Raw genomic sequence first — 20637 nt, 5'->3', positions numbered from 1 at the left:
TTCTGTATCACAAATGTAGTGTGGTTGTGAGTCAATTGGAAAGAATTTAGTAGCAACTAAATCTAAAAAAATTATTTTAGTGAAAACCCCATGTTGATATGAATGATGATCCAATCAGGTGGAGTAATGTTAAGATTTTAAAAATGATCATTATGGTGCCAAACTGGTTGTCCAGGTGGCGCCATTTTCATTTAGAACCATTTAGATATCAAAAGCAGTCTTCTGGTGAAAACCCCATGCCGAGATTTCTTTCCATTCAGAAAGAGTAAAAAGATTTTCAAGATGGCTGTCACAACAACCAGATTGGCACCATATTTATTTAGGACCAACCAGGACATCACAATGGCCTTTAGTGAAAACCCTATGTGGATATGACCATCCATTAAGGAGGAGTAGCAATACCAGGTTTTCAAGATGACCATCATGGTGGCCATTAGAGTGGAACCATTTCTTTTAAGACCAGCTGGACATCAGTCGAACCATTTCATTCAGGACCAAATGGACACCTCAACAAAGTTTTCTTGTGTCAATATGACTTTCTATTCACTTTGTGTAAAGTGGTAATCATCCAAGTGGTTTAGTGATAAATTTGTGCTAACCGATGGATGGATGACAGGAGCTAAAAGTAAATCATGTTAAAATTTTCCCATAATTTTTATCCAGACAATTATCAAAACAAGTCTTCCTGACTGGTCTGAATACTAAAGAGTTGGTCTCTTTATATTTTTTGTGGCAAAGATTGGATGTCAATGAAAACAGATTTAATTGTTATGTGAAAACAACAAGGCTGCTTGCTTAAGGAAAGTCACTAAACCTTATTCAGAATAAATATATATATATATATATATATATATATATATATATATATATATATATATATATATATATATATATATATATATATTAAACATCTGCATGAGGGTAGTGTGTGTGTGTGTGTTTGTGTGTGTGTTTTGACTGGATTTTGACTGTAGCTTAAACAATATTTCATATCACTATGATGTCTGCAGTGTGGCAGTTTTTAGTGATGTCTTGCACTGGGGCATCATGCTGCAGACATGTAGCATGATGTCCCACACAGTCACATAATGCTTACCCCAGGCCAACCAGACCTAACACTTTCCTCTTAATGCTGAGCACCTAGCGAGGCAGCTGTTAGTACCATTTTTATAAGTACCATTTTTATAAGTCACTGGTATGACTCGGCTTTTGGTTGGAACCTGCAACCTCCTGCATCTGAGGCAGACACTCTAACCATTAGGCCATTGGAGCAATCCATTAGGGTAGTAGTGATGGATGCAGAATCATTCTGGATTAGCCTGAACTTATTTCACTTTAAGATAATCTTATCATTGAAATAAAATAAACAAAAACCCAACTAAATCATGAATAACAGTTTAATAAATGTAAACATTATATGACAAGTGTCAAAACTGGCATAATATCCACCTTTAGAGGTAAGCATCCTACCCTCCTTTTCCACTGATCAATACGTTGTAGCATACCATGATAATAGCTCACTGAATGCCTTTCCGTCAAGTCTGCCTTGGCCTGAAATAAAATGGCAGCTAGAGAAACAAAGACTGATTAATATAGCATATGTCAACTTCTCTGTCTACACATATTAGACAGAAATAAGGACCGTCATTGATTTCATAAAGTTCAAGAACCATACAGTAAATTTTTAACTTGTGTTGCATATCTAGGTAAAAAGAATTCCTCGAACAGATTGAGGTCCTATCGGTCAGAATATCCAGAAATACAAGATATCTTTTCCCCTTAAGTGCCAAGTGTTGAAACCATCTCTGATATTCTTCAGTGATAACAAGATCTTCAAATTAGCTGCTGTGACGGGAATATTGTCAGAGTAGTGCCATTTCCATTTAGGACCAAGCAGACGTCATTACCAGTCTTCTGGAGAAAAGCCCCATGTCAAATCACCATCCATTCAAGGGAGAAGTGACAACACAATAATCAAGATGTTCAATATGGCAGCCACATGTGATGCATGATTCATTTCTAGTTAGGAGCAACTAAATATCACAAGAAGTCATATGGTAAAACCCCATGATGATATGGCCAAAACCAAAATGACTTTCTATTTAAGTTTATGAACATCAACCAAGGACACGCCTTGGCTGCTGACCCATGCAGATCCGATAGCAAGATTCAAACCCGCACCATCACTAGTCAGCTCACTAACCAATTAAACTCCTTTCCATTTTAGAGTAGCTGCAATAATAAAATTTCCAGGATGACTGCATGGTGGCTATATTGGATGTCAGATTGACACCATTTTAATTTAGAACCAACAAGACCTCGTAAGAAGTCTTCTGGTGAAAAGCCCAATGTTGATACAACTTGACATCTGGGAAGAGTGACAACAAAAAGTTTTTGAAGGCTGCCATGGTGGCCATATATGATATCAGATTGCTGGACCAACTAGAGGGACCCTGGGTAAGAAGTCTAAGATGCTCACCTTCACTGATCACTCATACATCTCACCTTTGTGTTATTTAGAGTGTCGGCTCAGCCATCTTGGGTATGTGAGAAAACTGGACAGTAGCTTCCCATGGGTGTACGATTCTTTCTGGCTTCTTTCTCCACCAGATATATACTGCTCACCATGTATACCCTATCATATGCTGAAAAACAGCTTTAAACTCCACAAGACCAGAACTAAACAAACATAACAAGTCTTTACGGGAAGGCAAATAACAATATAAGCAGCCATCCTGAAGACAAGAGTTTCAAAAGCACTATTCTAGTGATCATACTGGATGCACCAATTTCATTTAGAACTAACAAAACATCACAAGTCTTTCTGTGAAAACCCCACACAGATAATATATAACTATTCAATGACAAGAAGTAGTGATAAGATTTTGAATATGGCCACTGTGATGGTCCTATTAGACATCTGAGCGGCACCACTTTCATTTTGAACTAACTGAAAAGACAGTAAAAATCCCATGTTGATACAACCATCCATTCAGAAGACAAAAGCAGTGATAAGATTTTCATGCTTGCCACTGTTGGATGTTCAAGGAGCACCCTTTCAATGTAGGACCAACTGGAACTTGTGATGAATGCATGTAAAATGTGATGGCAATCCTCCAAGTCGTTTAACTCATTAACACCTGGCGCCACGTTTACATGGCAGGAAGTAGCAGCCTACTGCCGAGCTCTGTAGCATCAAGGCCATCTACGATACACTAAAGAAGGTGGTATTATAGAAAGGTAGACATATGCAGCTCTACAATGATACCAAATAATCTGGATGTCTTAGTTGCACTACAAAACACAGAGGGAAAAACCTAATTTTTTAGACCTGTTTTTTATCACCCAACATTCAGCCGTGGTCAGAATTCGATTTTATGTCCGGATTTTAGACTTTTTGGCCTCAATGTAAGGCAGACTGGTCTGAACTGCACACAGTTAGGTGAACCTTTGCAAAAAGTAGGATAAGGTGGGGATTTGGAATAAAGAGTGGTCTCAATAAGAAAATGATGGGTCCATTAAGCAACAACAAAAAAAAAAATCAAACTTTTACCCTTCAGCTCATGCGTGAGCAAAATAACCAATGAAAAAAGATGTTTCTAACACAACTAGGCATTAGGCTAATAGAAAATCTCTTGAAGGTCGATGTATTAGGATGTTATCAGAAATAGTCCTAAAATGTTTCCTACTCACATTTCAGGTGAACATGACAAAAACCTCCAGGGGTTAATGAATTAAGACAAGTGTTAAAACAATATTCTCCTCATGGACAATAGACAATAGGTCATCATATAAACTTTTCTGATCAATGACCAGTATCACAAAAAATATCTTGGACACAGTGAAAATCATATTCTTACCCTTACCAAAAACTAAATGGTACCTAACAGAACATACCTTAACCCAACTTCACGGAAGGATAAAAAGAAACCTCTAATTTTGCTGTCTTAATGTCCAAGGTCAAGGTCAATTTGAATCAAATGACAGGAAACAGTTTCCAACCAAGAAACTTAATACAAATTGATCCAACTTAATACTTACCAGTAAGTTGCACTTGAGGGATAATACACTCCACTGATATCAGGACAAAAAGCAAAAATTGAAGGTCACTACGATCCAAAAAAGACAAGTATGTTAAACTTGTACATTTCAGCAATCATGTCATGGAGCTGGACCTAAAATATGGCAGTTCACAGTCGTAATTCCAACTTTGTGTATAGTGATATGACTAGGTCGTGCAAGAAAGTATCAATCTTAATCTGTGTAAGCAACAAAAGCAGGAAAAGTCACAGAAAGCTCATCTTGTTAAGGGAGCATTGAAAAGCAGGTCATACTGATGTGCAACAACTAATGTAGGTCATACTGACATGCAATAGCCAAGGTAGGTCATACTGATAAGTAATAGCTAAGGCAGGTAATTCTGATATACATCAGCTAGGTAGCTCATACTGATATATAATAGCTAAGGTAGGTCATACTAATATGCAACAACTAAGGAAAGTCATACTATATACAATAACTAAGGTAGGTCATACTGATATGTAGTAAAGGCAGATCATACTGATATGTAGTAGTCAAGGCAGATCATACTATATACAGTAGTTAAGATATGTCATACTATATACAATAGCTAAGGTAGGTCATACTATATACAATAGCTATGATATGTCATACTATATACAATAGCTAAGGTAGGTCATACTATATACAATAGCTAAGGTAGGTCATACTATATACAATAGCTAAGGTTGGTCATACTATATACAATAGCTAAGGTAGGTCATACTATATACAATAGCTAAGGCAGGTCATCCTATATACAACAGCTAATGTATGTCATACTATATACAATAGCTAAGGTAGGTCATACTGATATACAATAGCTAAGGCAGGTCATATGAATATACGACAGCTAAGGTAGGTCACGCTGATATGCAATAGCTAAACTAGATCATACTGATATGCAACAACTAAGGTAGAATATACTGATATAAAATAGCTAAGGTAGGTCATACTGATGGACAACAGCTAAAGTAAGTCATACTAATATGCAACAGCTAAGGTAAGCAATATCTAAAGCAGGTCATATTAACATGCAATAGCTGAGGTAAGCCATACTGATATGCAATAGCCAAGGCAGGTCATACTGATATGCAACAGTCAAGGTAGATCACACTGATATACAAAAGCTAAGGTAGGTCATACTGATATGCAAAAGCTAAGGTAGATCACACTGATATACAAAAGCTAAGGTAGGTCATAATGATATGCAACAGCTAAGGTAGATCACACTGATATACAAAAGCTAAGGTAGGTCATACTGATATGCAACAGCTAAGGCAGGTCATACTAATATTAAATAGCTAAGGTATAAGATGCACAATCAGTTATGCATATACAGTTTAATGCTTAAACATGAAATAGTGTCAGAGAAAGTGACAAGGGATAATGTATCACAGCAATAAGTGACTTGTTTATGGCATGAAACCATCATGTCACTAAGGTTAGATATATACAGATACCAAGCTTCATGCATATGCCAAAAACAAAAACAATATGTTTTTAAAAAAATAATAAGCCAAGAAACTAAAAATTTACATCAAAATACTAAACACTGGGAGCAAACTTACAGATTCATACACAAATCATTTAAATAAAAGCACATGCTGGTTATTCATGACAGCATAACAACCCATCAGAAATGTTAAAGTCTATATTTCATATATCCAATAGTGGCCAACTCCATCTCCACTGCAGTCCACATGATAAATGAGAGATCCTTGTGAAGGAAAATGTATCATTTTGAATTGCCTAAACTTGGTGATACATAACAAACTCTAACAGTACTTATATACTGGATTTAATAAATTCCTAACCTGTATGTTTTATTTATAATATGAAGAAACAATGTACCTTGTAAGAAACACCAATAAAGCCGAAATTAAATCACATGATCTCTTATTTAGCATTCTATATGTCAGAAGGTAAAAACCATGGCCCATAAATGATTTAACTCTCAATTTCTTATCACTGTTGTAGGTATAAAAAGGTACTATAATGGCTGAATAATTTGTAAGCTTTGTTAAATCTCTAACAGATACAAAAGTGCAGAAGCTTTCAAAACATCATATACTGTTACACCTACAGTTCTAATTTAGATTTTTTTCTAACAAGATAAAATTATGTAAATGTATTGATTCACATGCAACAAGGCCACTATGTCCTCAGTAACACCTCAAAAGACCTCTTTGCCTTTTTTAATCTCTAATAAGGTCACTCTCTCCTCGATGCAGTTCAGGGCAATGATACATTGAAACCATCGCGTGCGCGCACGCACACGTGCACACACGCACACACACACACACAACCCTTCCACACATAAAAGAAATGAATAGGTCATAATGATGACCATACTATTAAGTAAAGTTCCACAGCAATCAAATGAAAACTGTAGCATAGTTGCATTCACAAAATTCTAAGACATGGATTACGAGTTATACAATCTTCCAAATGAGCTTCCGTGGATCTCCGCTTTTGTGTGTGTGTGATTTGGATTTTTAACGTAGCTTTAACAATTTTTCAGTCATATCACTACGATGTCTGCAATGTGGCAGTTTATAGTGATGTCTAGCACTGGGGCATCATGCTGCAGACATGTAGCATGATGTCCCACCCAGTCACATTATCCTGACATCAGGACGACGAGTCCTAACACTAACCTCTTAATGCTGAACGCCAAGCAAGGCAGCTGTTAGTATCATTTTTGTAAGTCTTTGGTATGACTCGGCTGGTGATTGAACCCTTGACCTCCTGCATCTGAGGTGGATGATCTAACCAATAGGCCAATGGAGCAGTTAAAACCAAGCAAATAAGTGAAGCGTATGGAAAGTTGTATAAGAGAGACCCCCTGTGCTGTGACAGCAGGTCTCTTCTCTGTGGAAATCTCCTAGACCTCTCTACCAACAGGTTGAGGAGACTGTTGAACCCCAACAGCTACAAGGTGGGGGGAGGTGGGCAATCAGAATGAGTCATTACATATTGGTGCGAACCCGAGGAATTATTTTGAAAGGTGGAATGGCTCAACTGTAAAGATGATCCCACTACAGACTGAAGGCATCCAAGCCCCAGGCCCTCAGGAATGACACTTTAAATATATGAAGTGGGAGCTTGGTGTTCAGTTTTGTAGCAAAAATATCACTACTGACCACCATCTATTAGTTAAAAATACACTGCTCCTACTGACTGGTGTATAGAAAATGCAGTGTGGACCATACAACACCATCTGGACAAGTCATCTGCCAGGATATTCCTTTTGTTCACAAAACTGCAGACAAAGTGAGACTACCCACTGGAGGATGTTCTAGACTTCCACACAAGGAGAAGAAGCACATGTACTTGTCTGAGGCACACTACTAATGATGTTCTGTAGGTCTAGAGAAATGCCTACATTTCTTGGTTGTTTATAGGAATGGTTGATTGTTCCCGAAATCACAGTCCCTGAAGAACTACCAGCTCTAGTTCCTGGTAAGTACCCAATCCTGAATCAGATATATATACAGAAAGGAATCGGGTTCTGGGGTGTGAATTGGGACTCCAGTAAGTAACCAACCCTGATCTATTTCCAAAGCAGTATTCAGAGTTTCCAGCACAAAGTTGTTGAAGTAAGCAAACAATGAAATCTTGGACAAAAGACCCATCATGAGCGATAGAATTTAAGTTATCCTGTTTCAGGGGACAAGAACTTTTCCTTGACTGGTGAAGAAGTTCATCACCACATGAACAATATCCAACTTCTCTACACTGGGGATTAGTCGAATAATTATCAACCAACTGAGGGCCTGGTCCTTCAGAATAGTATGAGGACATTATGCATCAATCAGTCAGATTACTGGAGAAAGTGGACCCCTTCACACCTCAAACAGTGAACTGCTGTTAGCCCCATCAGCCTCCTAATAAAGGCTCTTGGGTCATAAGTGAGGCAAAATGATAGAGACCAAAATTTAAATACCTTCTGCACCAGACGAAATTGGAGGGATTTTCCTTTGGGGAAGGTAGCTGGAGATATGATGTTATACACCCTGAAGGTCAATAGAGGCCACAGAGTCACTGGGCCTTTTATGCATTCCTAAGCAGTAGTCTCCATTTAATAATGGTTTTTTTTCTGAAGATGTGTCTAAAGTGGAAAGATTGATTATGTGTCACAATTTTCCACATTTTTTAACACCAACAAAATCAGGAATAAAATCTCAGATTTTGTTCATTTGTTGCCCTCTTTACTACACCATTCCACAAAAAGTGCACCTCTTACAAGATAGGACTTTTATACAAAGTGGATACCTGCAAAAGAGGAGATTAATGGAAATGAAGCTGTAAACCATCTTTTATTGTGTTCTGAAGGTTTAACACCATTTCTCAGAAAATGAGGATATACATGGTCGCCAGTATATTAGGTGGATGAAGAACCAGAAAAGACCCAGGGAAAAACCACTGACCCTTAGGGAAGCTACTGGCAAACTTTCTCACATACCCAGACTGGATGAGCTGAGACTCAAACTCACACAAAGGTGAGATGTAATTGATCTATAAAGGAGAGTGCCTAGACCTCTTGGCCACATAGGGAACATGAAAATTTCGGCACATTGTCCAACATGTGGAACTATGCCTCTGAAAGAGGGACAATCTGGCACTTGAATTTATGCTGGGAAGAGGAAATGTTGCAGACGTGGGTGCAATTCCCTTGAGCTAACTACCTCCCACCTTAGAGAAGTGCGAGGAGTCTGATAACTTCCTCTCTTGGCCTCTACAACCACCTTATCTGGGGCTCTGAGTGGTCTAAAGCACTCACCATTATGGATCATTGCCATCTCACCTCTGTCTGCATGGGGTTGAGTCTCAGGTTCAGCCAATGTGAGTATGTGAGAAAGCCTGCCAGTAGCTTCTCGTGGGTCGGTGGTTGTTTCCGGGATTTTCCCAGGTTCTTCCTCCACCACTGATACTGGCCACCATGGATAGCCTATCTTGTGTTGAAAAATGGCGTTAAACCCTACAACACCAACAGCTACCTTATCTAGGGCATATTGTGTAAAGGTGAATTTTGAATGTGGACTGTTTATGTGTCTGACCTTTTTTAAAACTTGTAAGTTGGTTCCAATGACCTGTTAGGGTAAGCATGCTTCTTGACCAGTCTAAATGGGCACATAATCATGGCCAGTGACTGGGTGTTGTTGGTCTCTTAAATCCTGCATGTCCAAAGTGGCATCCCAATGGAGGTGGAAAATTCCACAGACAGTGCCACAACATCAAAAGTGCTGCCAGCAAGTGTTGGAGACAACGATTCTGCCTTCAACAAACTGAAGGTAGCAGCACAAGGGATCAGCAAGTAATGCCTATATACCAGAGTTCAGGATATTATTTCCAAGGCCTTTAAAGATTTGACCAGGAGATGATCTCAGGTCGCCATCCCCCACCCGAACATACCCACCTGCATAACACCCTGAATCCAGCTGGGGAAACAGCTTAATAGGCCAAGCCTGGGGAATGTATCCAATCACTTGAGGCAGAAGCCAGTGCATAGAAAATCTATAAAACCTAGTGTGTAGAAGAGGAGACACCCTACTACTCATGCTGCCTGGCAGTCTCTTGGCCCAAAGAAAACACTCAAGAAGGCTCCTGAACCCTGAGGATCACAAATATACCTAAGAAAGTCTTTCCAAACTGGACAGAATCCTAGTGTCCTCAGCTCCCGAATGCCTTAGAACTAGGGGAAAAAAGGTGGTAAACTTTGTTTACCATTTTACACAAAATCCAGACTCCTGCCTCCTCCACCAGCCAAACCAAAAGGTGAGATGAAAAAGGTGTGCCTAATGAAACTGAAGGACCTGCAGCAATGAGTTCTTCTGGAAACTCATTAGAGTCTACCAGAATTGAAAGGGCATCATCATGCTTGCCTTGCGAGACTGGATAATCCTTCCTAGGCCCACCTCCAGAGACAGTGATAATAAAATAGGGGTTTCATTATTCTAAAACCTTTCAAGGAAGAGTGTTTGTGTGTGTGTGATTTGGATTTGTAACAATTTTTCAGTCGTATCACTACGATGTCTACAGTATGACATTTTATAGTGATGTCTAGCACTGGGGCATCATGCCTCAGACATGTAGCATCATGTCCCATCCAGTCACATTATGCTGACCCTAGGCCAACCAGTCCTAACATCAACCTCTTAATGCTGAGCAACTAGCAAGGCAGCTGTAAGTACCAGTTTATAAGTCTTTGGTATGACTTGGCCAGGGTTCAAACCTGTGACCTCCTGCATCTGAGGTGGACACTCAAACCACTAGGCCACCAGAGCAGTCTTAGAGGATGACAATAGGACTAATTCAGAGATCTACCCTCATCTGGGATAAGAGTGAAAAATGGTGGTCTGCCTCTCTTTTCTTGAATAAAGACCAATGAGATGGAGAAGGTCTATATCTGCTCCACAACCTGATGTACACTTCGGAACTATCCATGATGTTATCAGGGAATGGGGAAGAAGACTCATTACTTGGAAGTGGTAGTCCCCAAATACCCCCCCCCCCGAGATTAAAAGGGAACATTACGAAGAGGGACACATTAATCCATTCCCATTCCCCAGAGAGGTGAATAACAGGCTGTGGTACTGAGGCTTGTAAAGAAGAGGGGTATTTCTGGATGAAGCTCTCCATTTCCCTTGTATGCTTTCCAAGCCTTCCTGTCCAAGCAACTCCAACTGTTCTGATGACGATCTTTGCATAAGCCATGTTCAGTACAGATGGACTTCATTTGAGCGGGTGAGAAGAGAAGACTTTCCTGAGATACTGATAAATTTAATAGAATGTTGCTCCATGATTATTCCCACTTGAGAGAAGCAATCAGGAAAAGACATTCCAATTCATCACAAACAGGTCTGCAAGGGGTAATTCCCAAAAGATGCTCATTTGATTGAAGACTGAGTGGTAAATGGATTATTCATAATCAATTGGTCGATTCTGTCAAATTAGCAAGCCCACAATGACACTAAGTCTAAAAAGAATGTGGTGGACTTGAATGTGGATTTGTTGACGAAAACACCACCAAGAAAATCACAAACCAAACTATAGAGATCTGGAGACTTATGCCACACACACCCACACAATTTTGATGAAATATTTGACAGTTAAGCTGTTGGATTGAATGAGAATACTTCTTCCCAACAGCATCACCTACCACAACTGACAAGCAATTACTATGACCTTCATCTCATGAGCTCTTGTTTAGGAACCAAAACTTTGCTATTTCTTGATATGAAGAGAGCCTGCTATTCTAACATTTATGTAGATCATCTTTCCAGTGCTTGATCCTATAATTGGATGCCTTCCTTAAGCCAAGTAAGGTTCTTCCAACATGGGACAACATTTATCTTGAAACTGTGGACCAAGCTTCATCTGACACTAGACTGAAGAATCATCTGCAGTGATCTCATGAACAATCAGCCCAGGAGATCCACTGCTACACTGAGACCCAAGAGTTGGAGAAATTCCTGGGTTGAAATTTGCTTCTCCAAACTAATAGAAGACATAACCATGACCATTTTCAAAGCAAATGCTCGAGGGAGATATCTCAAATGGGTTTTGAAGCTCATACCCAAGAAAATGTTGGAATAGGATGAGATCATGTTGACAAGGAATCCTACATGACGCAAAAGTGATGCAAACGCAAAATATAAAGACAATTCACTTTCTGCTTTTGTAGAATGTTATCCAGGTTACTGAAAGTCAGTGACCTCATTGTAGCTCACAAGTACAACAGGAAGCTTCCATTTCCTAAACATGATACAGTCAATAATGCCCCAATAAAACTAACAAAAACAAAAATTACACTTTGAAAATGTCCCTTGGGACATCAGTAGTGAAGGAAGCCTTTCAGGGTTGAACACTGAAGCATGATTGGTGACCATCTTAGTCGATTTGAAAGATCCACACATCATCTAGGCCAAGTCTCTCCCATTCCAAAACAAAGTGTAGCAGTCTTTCCACACCAGCATGTCTGAAAAGGGTGGTATGAGTATAGCATGATCTCCTGCATGATGAAGGGAGAAAAACTGGGTTGAAAAGGATCTTTGTCTTGTGACCACTGTGCCCAATGGAAATTAAGTTCTTGAAGAGAAAGGTTTAAAAGGATGGTATCCCCATTTGCCATGCCATAATTAAGTATCATTCCTGTTTCTGTGATTTCTCCTCAAAAAATGAAGGTTGGGTGCTAGTCACTGCCCCAATGCAAGGTTTGCCTATTTAACTCATTAACCCCTGGCGCCGCTTTTACGTGACAGGAGGTAGTAGCCTACTGCCGAGCTCTGTAGCGTCAAGATCAATTCTTCTGTGTGGGTTCTGAGAAATGTAAACTGTTAATGAACAATGGACCCTACCCTTAACTTAAATGGCCTTGCAAGAAATATATGAAAAGAATACAGCCAGCCATCATCAGTAATGATACCTACATAAACACAAAACTGAAGCAGTAATACACAGACGGACAAAGCTAACCACATACGCTCTACCACTGGAGAGGTTGGGGACAAAAGCACCGTTTAGTCATTATGCTATTTCATCAGCATGCTACAAGTAACACATTTTTACGGCATTTTATGTATTTTTCTCCTAATAATTTTATTGATTTACACCATGTTATCACTGAGATTTTTCAAGTGTATCTACTGAGCCTCCTAAAAAAATTCCTACTTGAATTTCAGGCAAAAACAAAAAAACTCCAGGGGTTAATGAGTTAACAGCCTGTTCCTGAGCTCTTCTACCTGTCATGAATAAGAAAGTTGAAAAAAAAGCAACTGAAATTTTGCTAATGATTTAGTGATAATCTTTCAGAAAAGTGGAGATGGAAAGAAAGACATCACTTTCTGCAAACTGTAATTTACTTGATGCTGTAATGGCAATGTCACATGATTAGCTGGGTTTTCAAAAGGTTTAGGCTGTGTTGAGGCATCTGCAGAAAAGCCACTGAAACTAAGTCAAACACAAACCCTATCACAACAATGTTCTAAACCAGTTACTGGGTGTTGAGAAAAGACTTCCAGGTCATATGTCTAAAGGAAGACATTGACATTCTCAAGTCTGAAATATCTTTTGACAGCTGGGATATCAGTGTGAAAAACCAATTTGCATGTCTTGCAGAAGGGCACATTGAAATCTTATTCAAGTTATTGATATGATAAGAAAGACATGTTGACACTTGGGTCCTCCAGAGAAAAAGATTGGAGGATGCAGAAATTGTATCAGCAGCCAATGATGGAGTAGATGGAGTAAGACAAAACTCACAGGAAAACCTCTCTGACCGATGCATGGATGGCAGTCTTTTGTTGACATCACAAGGACAAAAATAGAAAATGGTTTTTGGGAGTGCAAGTCTTCTAACACAGAACAGTGCAGTGATAGAGATGCTTTGTTTAATTCATGTTAGTGTGAATAGTGTTTTCCAGTTTTGAGGTTACGGGGGTGCTATACAGATATTATGAAATTCTGAGAATGACAGGTGTAAGATAAAACTGTTTGCATTTGCAACATGCACAATGGAGAGAATGTTGGCATACCTCTGTGTTATTTTCATGTACTATGGCTGAAATTTCTTTGGATAATGTACTGTGGAAAATGCATACTGTCTAAGAACAAAGCTAACCAAAATTGATGCTCCCATGTACTTGATGAAATCAGCCTGAAATAGTCTAAATTACACCATCTTTAGCAATTACAAAAATGGGAAAATGAATTTTTCCAGACTAAACAAAACCAGCTTCTGAAGTTGCAATGAATGATTTACAAAATAAACAAAAGCTGAACAAGTTACCCACTCATTTTTAAAATTACCTCAGAAAACCAGGAAGTGAAAATGAATATTTGGAGCTAGCACTTCTTTGATAGGTGTATATATGAACTAAAGCCATGCCGTGTACTCTATAACCCACATCAGACCTTCAATCATTACCAAAATAAAGGCTTTTTTAACAAGCCTGTGTAACTAGTGAGGATAACCTGGGAATATTTCATCTTGCTTTAAACATCTAATCCAGCAAAATATGAAACTGTAGAATGACACCTTAAAACATATATAAAACTTTGTGCACATTTTTTTTCTCACATATCATGAATGATGTTCTCAACAAAATACATTAACATTTATCTTATGCATGAAAATAAGCTAATAATGCTTATTTTGTTCTTGCTTACACAATATGCCTTGTGGCAGTATTGTGTGTGCAATAACCTTAATTATTGGAAAATAGAAGTCTCAGAACACAGCAGAAAGAGTGAAAAAGTTTCTTTTCATTCATTTGTAATGAAAATAAGGGAAAAAAATAATGACAAAGCGAATTCTCTTTCTTCAATATACTAGTGTTAGAAGAATAAGCAAACATTGTACCCTATAACCTTTGACCTCTATGAACCTGATCTGGTTCATCCATGTTCAAACTGTAAAATTTATTAGTGACATCCCAGGAATAATTGTGGCAAGTTTCGTGTTCCTGTCTTTCAGCATTATATAGTCTGCTATGCTGAGAAAATGCAATTTTGCATTTTTAAAACTGTTCCCTTTTCACAATGGGTGTGGGGGTGGGTACACTCAGCTTGTGTGAGACTTGGCTACCAATGAAAATGGTTCTGTAGGGGGAAAAAAAGAATTATTCAAAAGGATTGTTTTCATGCTTGTGACATATGTTTCACATATACAACCAAAACTAAATCTACCTATGTGGTCTTTATGAGGGGCACTCTTGGCATACTTCTATGTTACTTTCATGAACCATGGAAAAATATTCTTTGGATTTTGTACTTGTAGATACTGTACATGATCTAAGCACACAGCAAACCAAAATGGCTGCTCCCATGTGCACAACAAAGTCAGCCTGAATTAGACTAAAGTACACAATCTTTAGAAGTTATTAAAACAAGGAAAATGAATTTTGCCAGACTAGACAATCCAGCTTCTGAAATTGCAAATACTGATTTTGTAAATATATATAATGTAAAAAAAAAAGTTTACCTCTGAAGGCAGAAGGTGAAAATGATCACGCAGAACTAACAGTTCTGAAGTAACGCCAAGTTGTTTAGTCTATAACCCAAATTACACCCATCCATTATACATGTACACCAAAGCAATGGAAATTAAAAGTTCTTTTAACAATGCCTAAGATATGATATTTGTCTTAAGTAGCTAGTACAACCAGTGAGGAAAACCTGATAGAATATTCAGTGGTTTTAGAACAGAAAAGATGGAAAGGTTTTTAAATTTTTATCAAAAGTGACAATATTTGAAAGTGAATCACCATTTGTAAAAGCATGAAAGGACCATATGGTAGGCTTTCGATCAAGGTTGGTCAGATTCTATCCCACAATTTGGTGGGTTTTTTTTAGGAACAGATGGATCAGCATTATTAGCAGTATCATTCTTTTAATATTTATCAAATTCTGTCAGCCATTTTTTGAGAAAGTCATTTAGTGTGTTTTTGCTCATTTTGAAAATGGCATCAGAACAGAATAATTTGCAAAAATTTTAAAGCTCTTTAAGGAAAGATGCCATGTGCTAAATTTGGCCAACATTGGTCCAGAGAATTCTGAAAAACTTAAAACAGTAAGTACAATAGCCACAATATGGATGATAAACAGAATGCCATAATTAATGGATCCAGGACCATGCCATAAGCACATGCTGCCTTATAGCCATTGTCATAAAATGTCCATGGAAACTATTACAAGCAATAACAGAACAATCAATTAATATAATTTTTAAACCAGATCAAGTGCTGAGTTTTTAAAAAAATAGTACGAAAGAACCTTGGGTAGCCAATTAAAATCACACTGACAAATTCACAAAATGAAGTGTGAAATATTCATCGGTGATGAAGAGCGAGTGAGAAATAGAAAGATAGCAGTATACCGCTCCTGTATGAGATAACTCTAAAGACTCATTTAATTCATGAAAAGGCACAAATGAAATTTTTAATATGGTCTTTGTAAGGTCTCGAAAAAGAGCATGATTCCCAGCATTGGTGGAAGTAGTAACTGGACAAATTGATGGAATGTGGTGTCAATCCATTCATCCATGTTGAGACTGCTCTATTTTTTTATATTTCACCTTGGGGAGCTAACAACTTTTTTCAGTACTTTTTATTCTAAAATAAGCCAAAAGATGTAACAAACATCTGTCTTTAGCTTAAGAGGGCTGGATTTACCCCAACATAGTATGATTCTAAAATATAAATCTTAAGAAATCAAACTTGTATTGACCAGCCATCGAGTTGATTATCTTATTCACAGTGACAAAGGCCTTCAACAAGTTTCAAGACTCCACTATGAACATTACCAAAGAACTCTGGTAAACACCACACTTATTTGTTGAAAGAACTTCCCTGAAAAACTGAAAACTAAACAGTTTGTCAGAAAATATATCATTTTTTTTTAAATTTAATTGAATACAACCTTTCTATAAACTGGCTAATTAGAATGATAAGCAGGTGCAACAAAAAAAAAAAAAACTTGCCCCAAACTTTTAACCAAATGGGAAACCATAACCAGCTCCATGGTGATTAAGCAAGTTCCTCCTATCTTTCGAACAGTTGAGCTGACAATAATGGTATGTGGAAATGGTTTTTTAAAATTTCATGCAAGAAAACCCAAAGGTGTAAAATTTCATACCATTCTGCTTCTTATTCTTCTCACCATAAGGTTTCTTATTCATACATTTTCTCCTTTACCCTCCCTTCTTTTTCTCATCAAATTAGCTCCCTTCTTTTTCTCTTCAAATTAGCTCCCTTCTTTTCTCTTCAAATTAGCTCCCTTCGTTTCTCTTCAAATTAGCTCCCTTCTTTTTTCTCTTCAAATTACTTCCCTTCTTTTCTCTTCAAATTAGCTCTTTGCCTTAAACTTCTTCTTTCTTCTTGTTTTTCAAGTTATTGGCATGAGCTCCATAACTAAATTTGGCTACTTGTTTCTTCCAACCAATGCTTCTCAATACAATTTCACTTTTCTGTTTTACTCTTCAATTATTTCTCCCTTCAACTTAATTTCTTCAAGCTTGAATTTTCTTTTTTCTTCAAGCTTTTCTTCAAGCTTTAAATTTCTTTCTTCAAAACCTTAAGTGAAACAAAGAATAAAACATTATAATACATTATCGTTTATTCACAAGTTCCAAGACAGGATTACAAAACGTTTTTCCATGTGAAACTGACAAGATTTTATTCAATCTGCAAAATAACTTTGAGGATTTTACATTCAAAGCAATAATAGCTAAAAAGTACTGGTTCATATTACAGTGCACTTTCTATTCTTTATACAAAAGCATATGAAAATGTAAAACAATGTCTTACATGGGATTCAATTTCTCTTTCGAAAAGTACAATATACATCAATACAACAAACAGGCTTAAATGATCATAATGAAGCAATAATACAGTGGACATTTATAAGCAAATGTTACATCAGACCCCTCTCTCATAAGAACTCACCCAACACTTCATGTATGAAAACTGTACTCCAGACATGTAAATGTTCTTAGAATTGATAAATGCAACCTTCTGACTGGCTAGGAATATTTTCAAGTTAGATTTGGATTTGTTCAACGTTTTATGATGGCAGTGCCAGCTCTAATAACCAAAAGTAAACGTATCATGAAATTTACATTTCTAATCAAACATTAGCAGAGTTTGGACATAAAAATAATAAAGTATTGCATTTTATGTGCCAACAACTTTAATATATAATTCAACATTTCTTTTAGCAAGATTGGGGATTGAGCACAAGCCCATGAATTTGCAACAGGAATTTAATCAATAGATGGATTAAAACCCTCAGAAGTGTAAACTAGAAATTAGTTCATAATTTTGAAATACATTTGAGGCTTACTCGGAAAAGCGTGAATGTCAATTAAACTTTCGATTAAAAAAGTGAGGTATAAAATGGAGTCACACTGTACCTATGCTTCTCCAAAAGCTCCTCTCTACAACAAGAAATCTTGCAAAAAACAACATAAGCCTTTCAATACTTGGGCAAAATTCAGTGTCTTCTTTTTCAACTGCACTTGTCTAACAATATCTCAAAAATATATGAAAACACTAACTCAGACTTTCAAAGGAATCATAAACCTGGTCATAATTCCACCATCAATAAAATCTTCAAATTTTTCCCTTATAAATACTATGAAAATGGTAGTGAAAGTTGGGAACTGCTGCCATTTTCTCCACGAGATTCTCCAATATACAAACCTCAATTAAGTTCTGCACAAGAAGTACCAGTTTCTAACCACTGATAGTTGTGTAAAAAAAAAGTAGGCTTTGCCCTATTAACAAGAAAAAAAGGCATATAAAATGTCAAAGAGATGAAATTCTGATTTCTGACAGCACCAACTTCACAAATTATTTTAACCTTTTATACGATGTAAAAATGGTACATGTCTTGCTTGCAGTGGTCCTATAATTGGTCAGAAATAATCACATATTGAGTACACATTGGCACACTCACTTTGCCAAAGAAAAGCAAAACCTTTATCTTCCAAATCCTTTGAAATGAAGGTGACAGGAAAATTATTTCAAATTATAAAACTTTAGACTGCAAATGATGAACATAAAACATGAATTTTAATGAATAATATGTCTCATCTGTTCTGCCGTGGCATAATCCAATAACTAGGTATAGTCAAATGAGCAAGGAAAAGATCATGGTTATCTTAACAGCAAGTTCATGGGATGACTGATATTCCTTATATAAATACACCCATAAAAATTCATGAATGTCCAAGAAACCGAGCCAAATGCAAACACTTATGATACTGTGTAATAATTAAGCAACAGTGAACTAGTTTTTCTCAAATTGAGCAATACCCTCCAAGCTGAAAACACCCATCATGTCTCAAGACTTGACATAAAATGTAGTCAGAAAAACAGCTAAATCTAAAAGTGTGTGTAATCAATGACCTAATTTTGCCTACGGTGACTAGTACTTTCCAAGATGAATATACCCATTAAGTTTCATGACTAAGCGTCTGAGAAGCCAAGGTAAATGCAAAAACTGAGCATAATCACCAAAGCATGAATAAGTGAGCAAGCAACTTTGCATAAGGCAAGTACTACCACCCAAGATAAGTACAGTCATCAAGTGGTGTGATTGTATACACAGATGCATCAGGAAGAAAATGAAAAATCTTTAAAATGATGCAACAACAATAACAACAATACTATTGAAAGAGTGATCCCTATGTTTTGCTGATGCTTTGCAGGTGAGATAAAATGTGATTGATAATCATTCTCCCTCCCAAATGTTCCTTTCGGGGAAAGAAAAAAAAGATACACAATATCTTAATGAATTTATACAAGATATGAAAAAATGTTCACTTCACATTACTGCTAAACAATTCTGAGTCCTAATTCTATATACTTCACCTTCTTGTCTTTGCTACACTATGAACATATCCCTAGTGACACGTATACATTAATATTTCCAATTATCTACATGTACCAGACATAGCCAAAACCATTTACAAATATTTCAAACAGCACATAAGAACCTGTCTCCAGAAAGCAACAGCAACTTCCAGAAAAATTCAACTTTTAATATGCTAACAACTGCAAAAGCAAAACTGTACCAAAAATGGTTTATACAAAAATGTTCATGACTTCAAGAACACTAAAATATTCTGTTGATCATTAGGACTTTGCTCTGACATCCTTTAATAGTGACCTGTGAAGAAAACAACAGAAGCATGGTATGATGTACATTTTTAACATGTATACTGTCAATGATAACTTGTATACTGTCAATGATACCAGTTTGAATGAATCCTGTTGTAAAAGCATACACTATTATAGAGTATAAAAAGGACTGTTCCATTAAAATATACATGAGACCTGATGATGCCAGTGCTTAAAAATATATTTAAACTTGCTTCTATCTGGTTATTTATTATATCCAACTGATTCTATGGGTGCATGAAATAAGAGGTTCAAAAACTTTCGCTTCTAGAACTCATTAGTGTGGCAGAGCAGTTGAACATTATGAGAAAAGCATGAGCAATACAGTTCTTGACACACAATGTTCTAATAGTTCTTCTCACCCAAACAAGAACAACACTGAGCATCTCTCTCAGGTCGAGAAATAAGAACAATGATGTCGAAGCATGCCAAATGTGATGTGTGATATTTTGTTGTTCTGATATTAACTTGAGGCGTTAAGGCATTTGCTCCTGTGAATGTCCAAGAACACTGAAGGAAAAATCCCAAACAAGTCAACCAAATTCAGCCTGTGCCCAAACAAGGTTATCCCAAGTCAATCACGTGGACTGGATGTATACACAAAAATGCATTATTAGTCAACTATAAACAGATCAGGGACATGACATAATATTTTATGCTTCTATTCATTTGAATCAAAGTCAAAATTTAATGTAAAAGTAATTTCCTTTCATAACAAAATACAAAGCTGTATCAGAATTGCTCTCAAATCTCTTTACACAAAAAAATGTTTTGCTTAAAATATCTAATGAAGGTTATGGTTGAGAAAATAACTAGTTAGTTACAGCAATGGCAGAAACCCATGCTCATAAAAGATCACCCTCTTTCAAAAAGATTCAGATCTTTAGGCTCC

The 20637-nt window shown here is 37.0% G+C and overlaps 1 protein-coding gene across 4 annotated transcripts in view; it reads right to left on the bottom strand.

Moving 5' to 3' along the window:
- Positions 1–1379: 1379 nt before the first annotated feature.
- The window catches only part of LOC149776216 (uncharacterized), a 51909-nt gene continuing 32651 nt past the window's right edge, over positions 1380–20637 (bottom strand). For 2 of the 4 annotated variants that reach the window (XM_089942601.1, XM_089942602.1), the window contains exon 10: positions 1380–17135. In XM_089942601.1, the coding sequence (XP_089798727.1) occupies positions 17035–17135 (101 nt within the window). In that variant the 3' untranslated portion in view covers positions 1380–17034. Of the gene's footprint in view, positions 17136–17160; positions 19735–20637 lie in introns of those variants that run through there. The other 2 variants (XR_016416254.1, XM_089942603.1) reach the window with 2 other exon arrangements.

The sequence above is a fragment of the Sinohyriopsis cumingii genome, chromosome 18, assembly GCF_028554795.1.
Source record: "Sinohyriopsis cumingii isolate HCF-2022 chromosome 18, ASM2855479v2, whole genome shotgun sequence".
Lineage (NCBI taxonomy): Eukaryota > Metazoa > Mollusca > Bivalvia > Unionida > Unionidae > Sinohyriopsis > Sinohyriopsis cumingii.
This window is presented reverse-complemented; position numbering and strand designations above follow the sequence as displayed.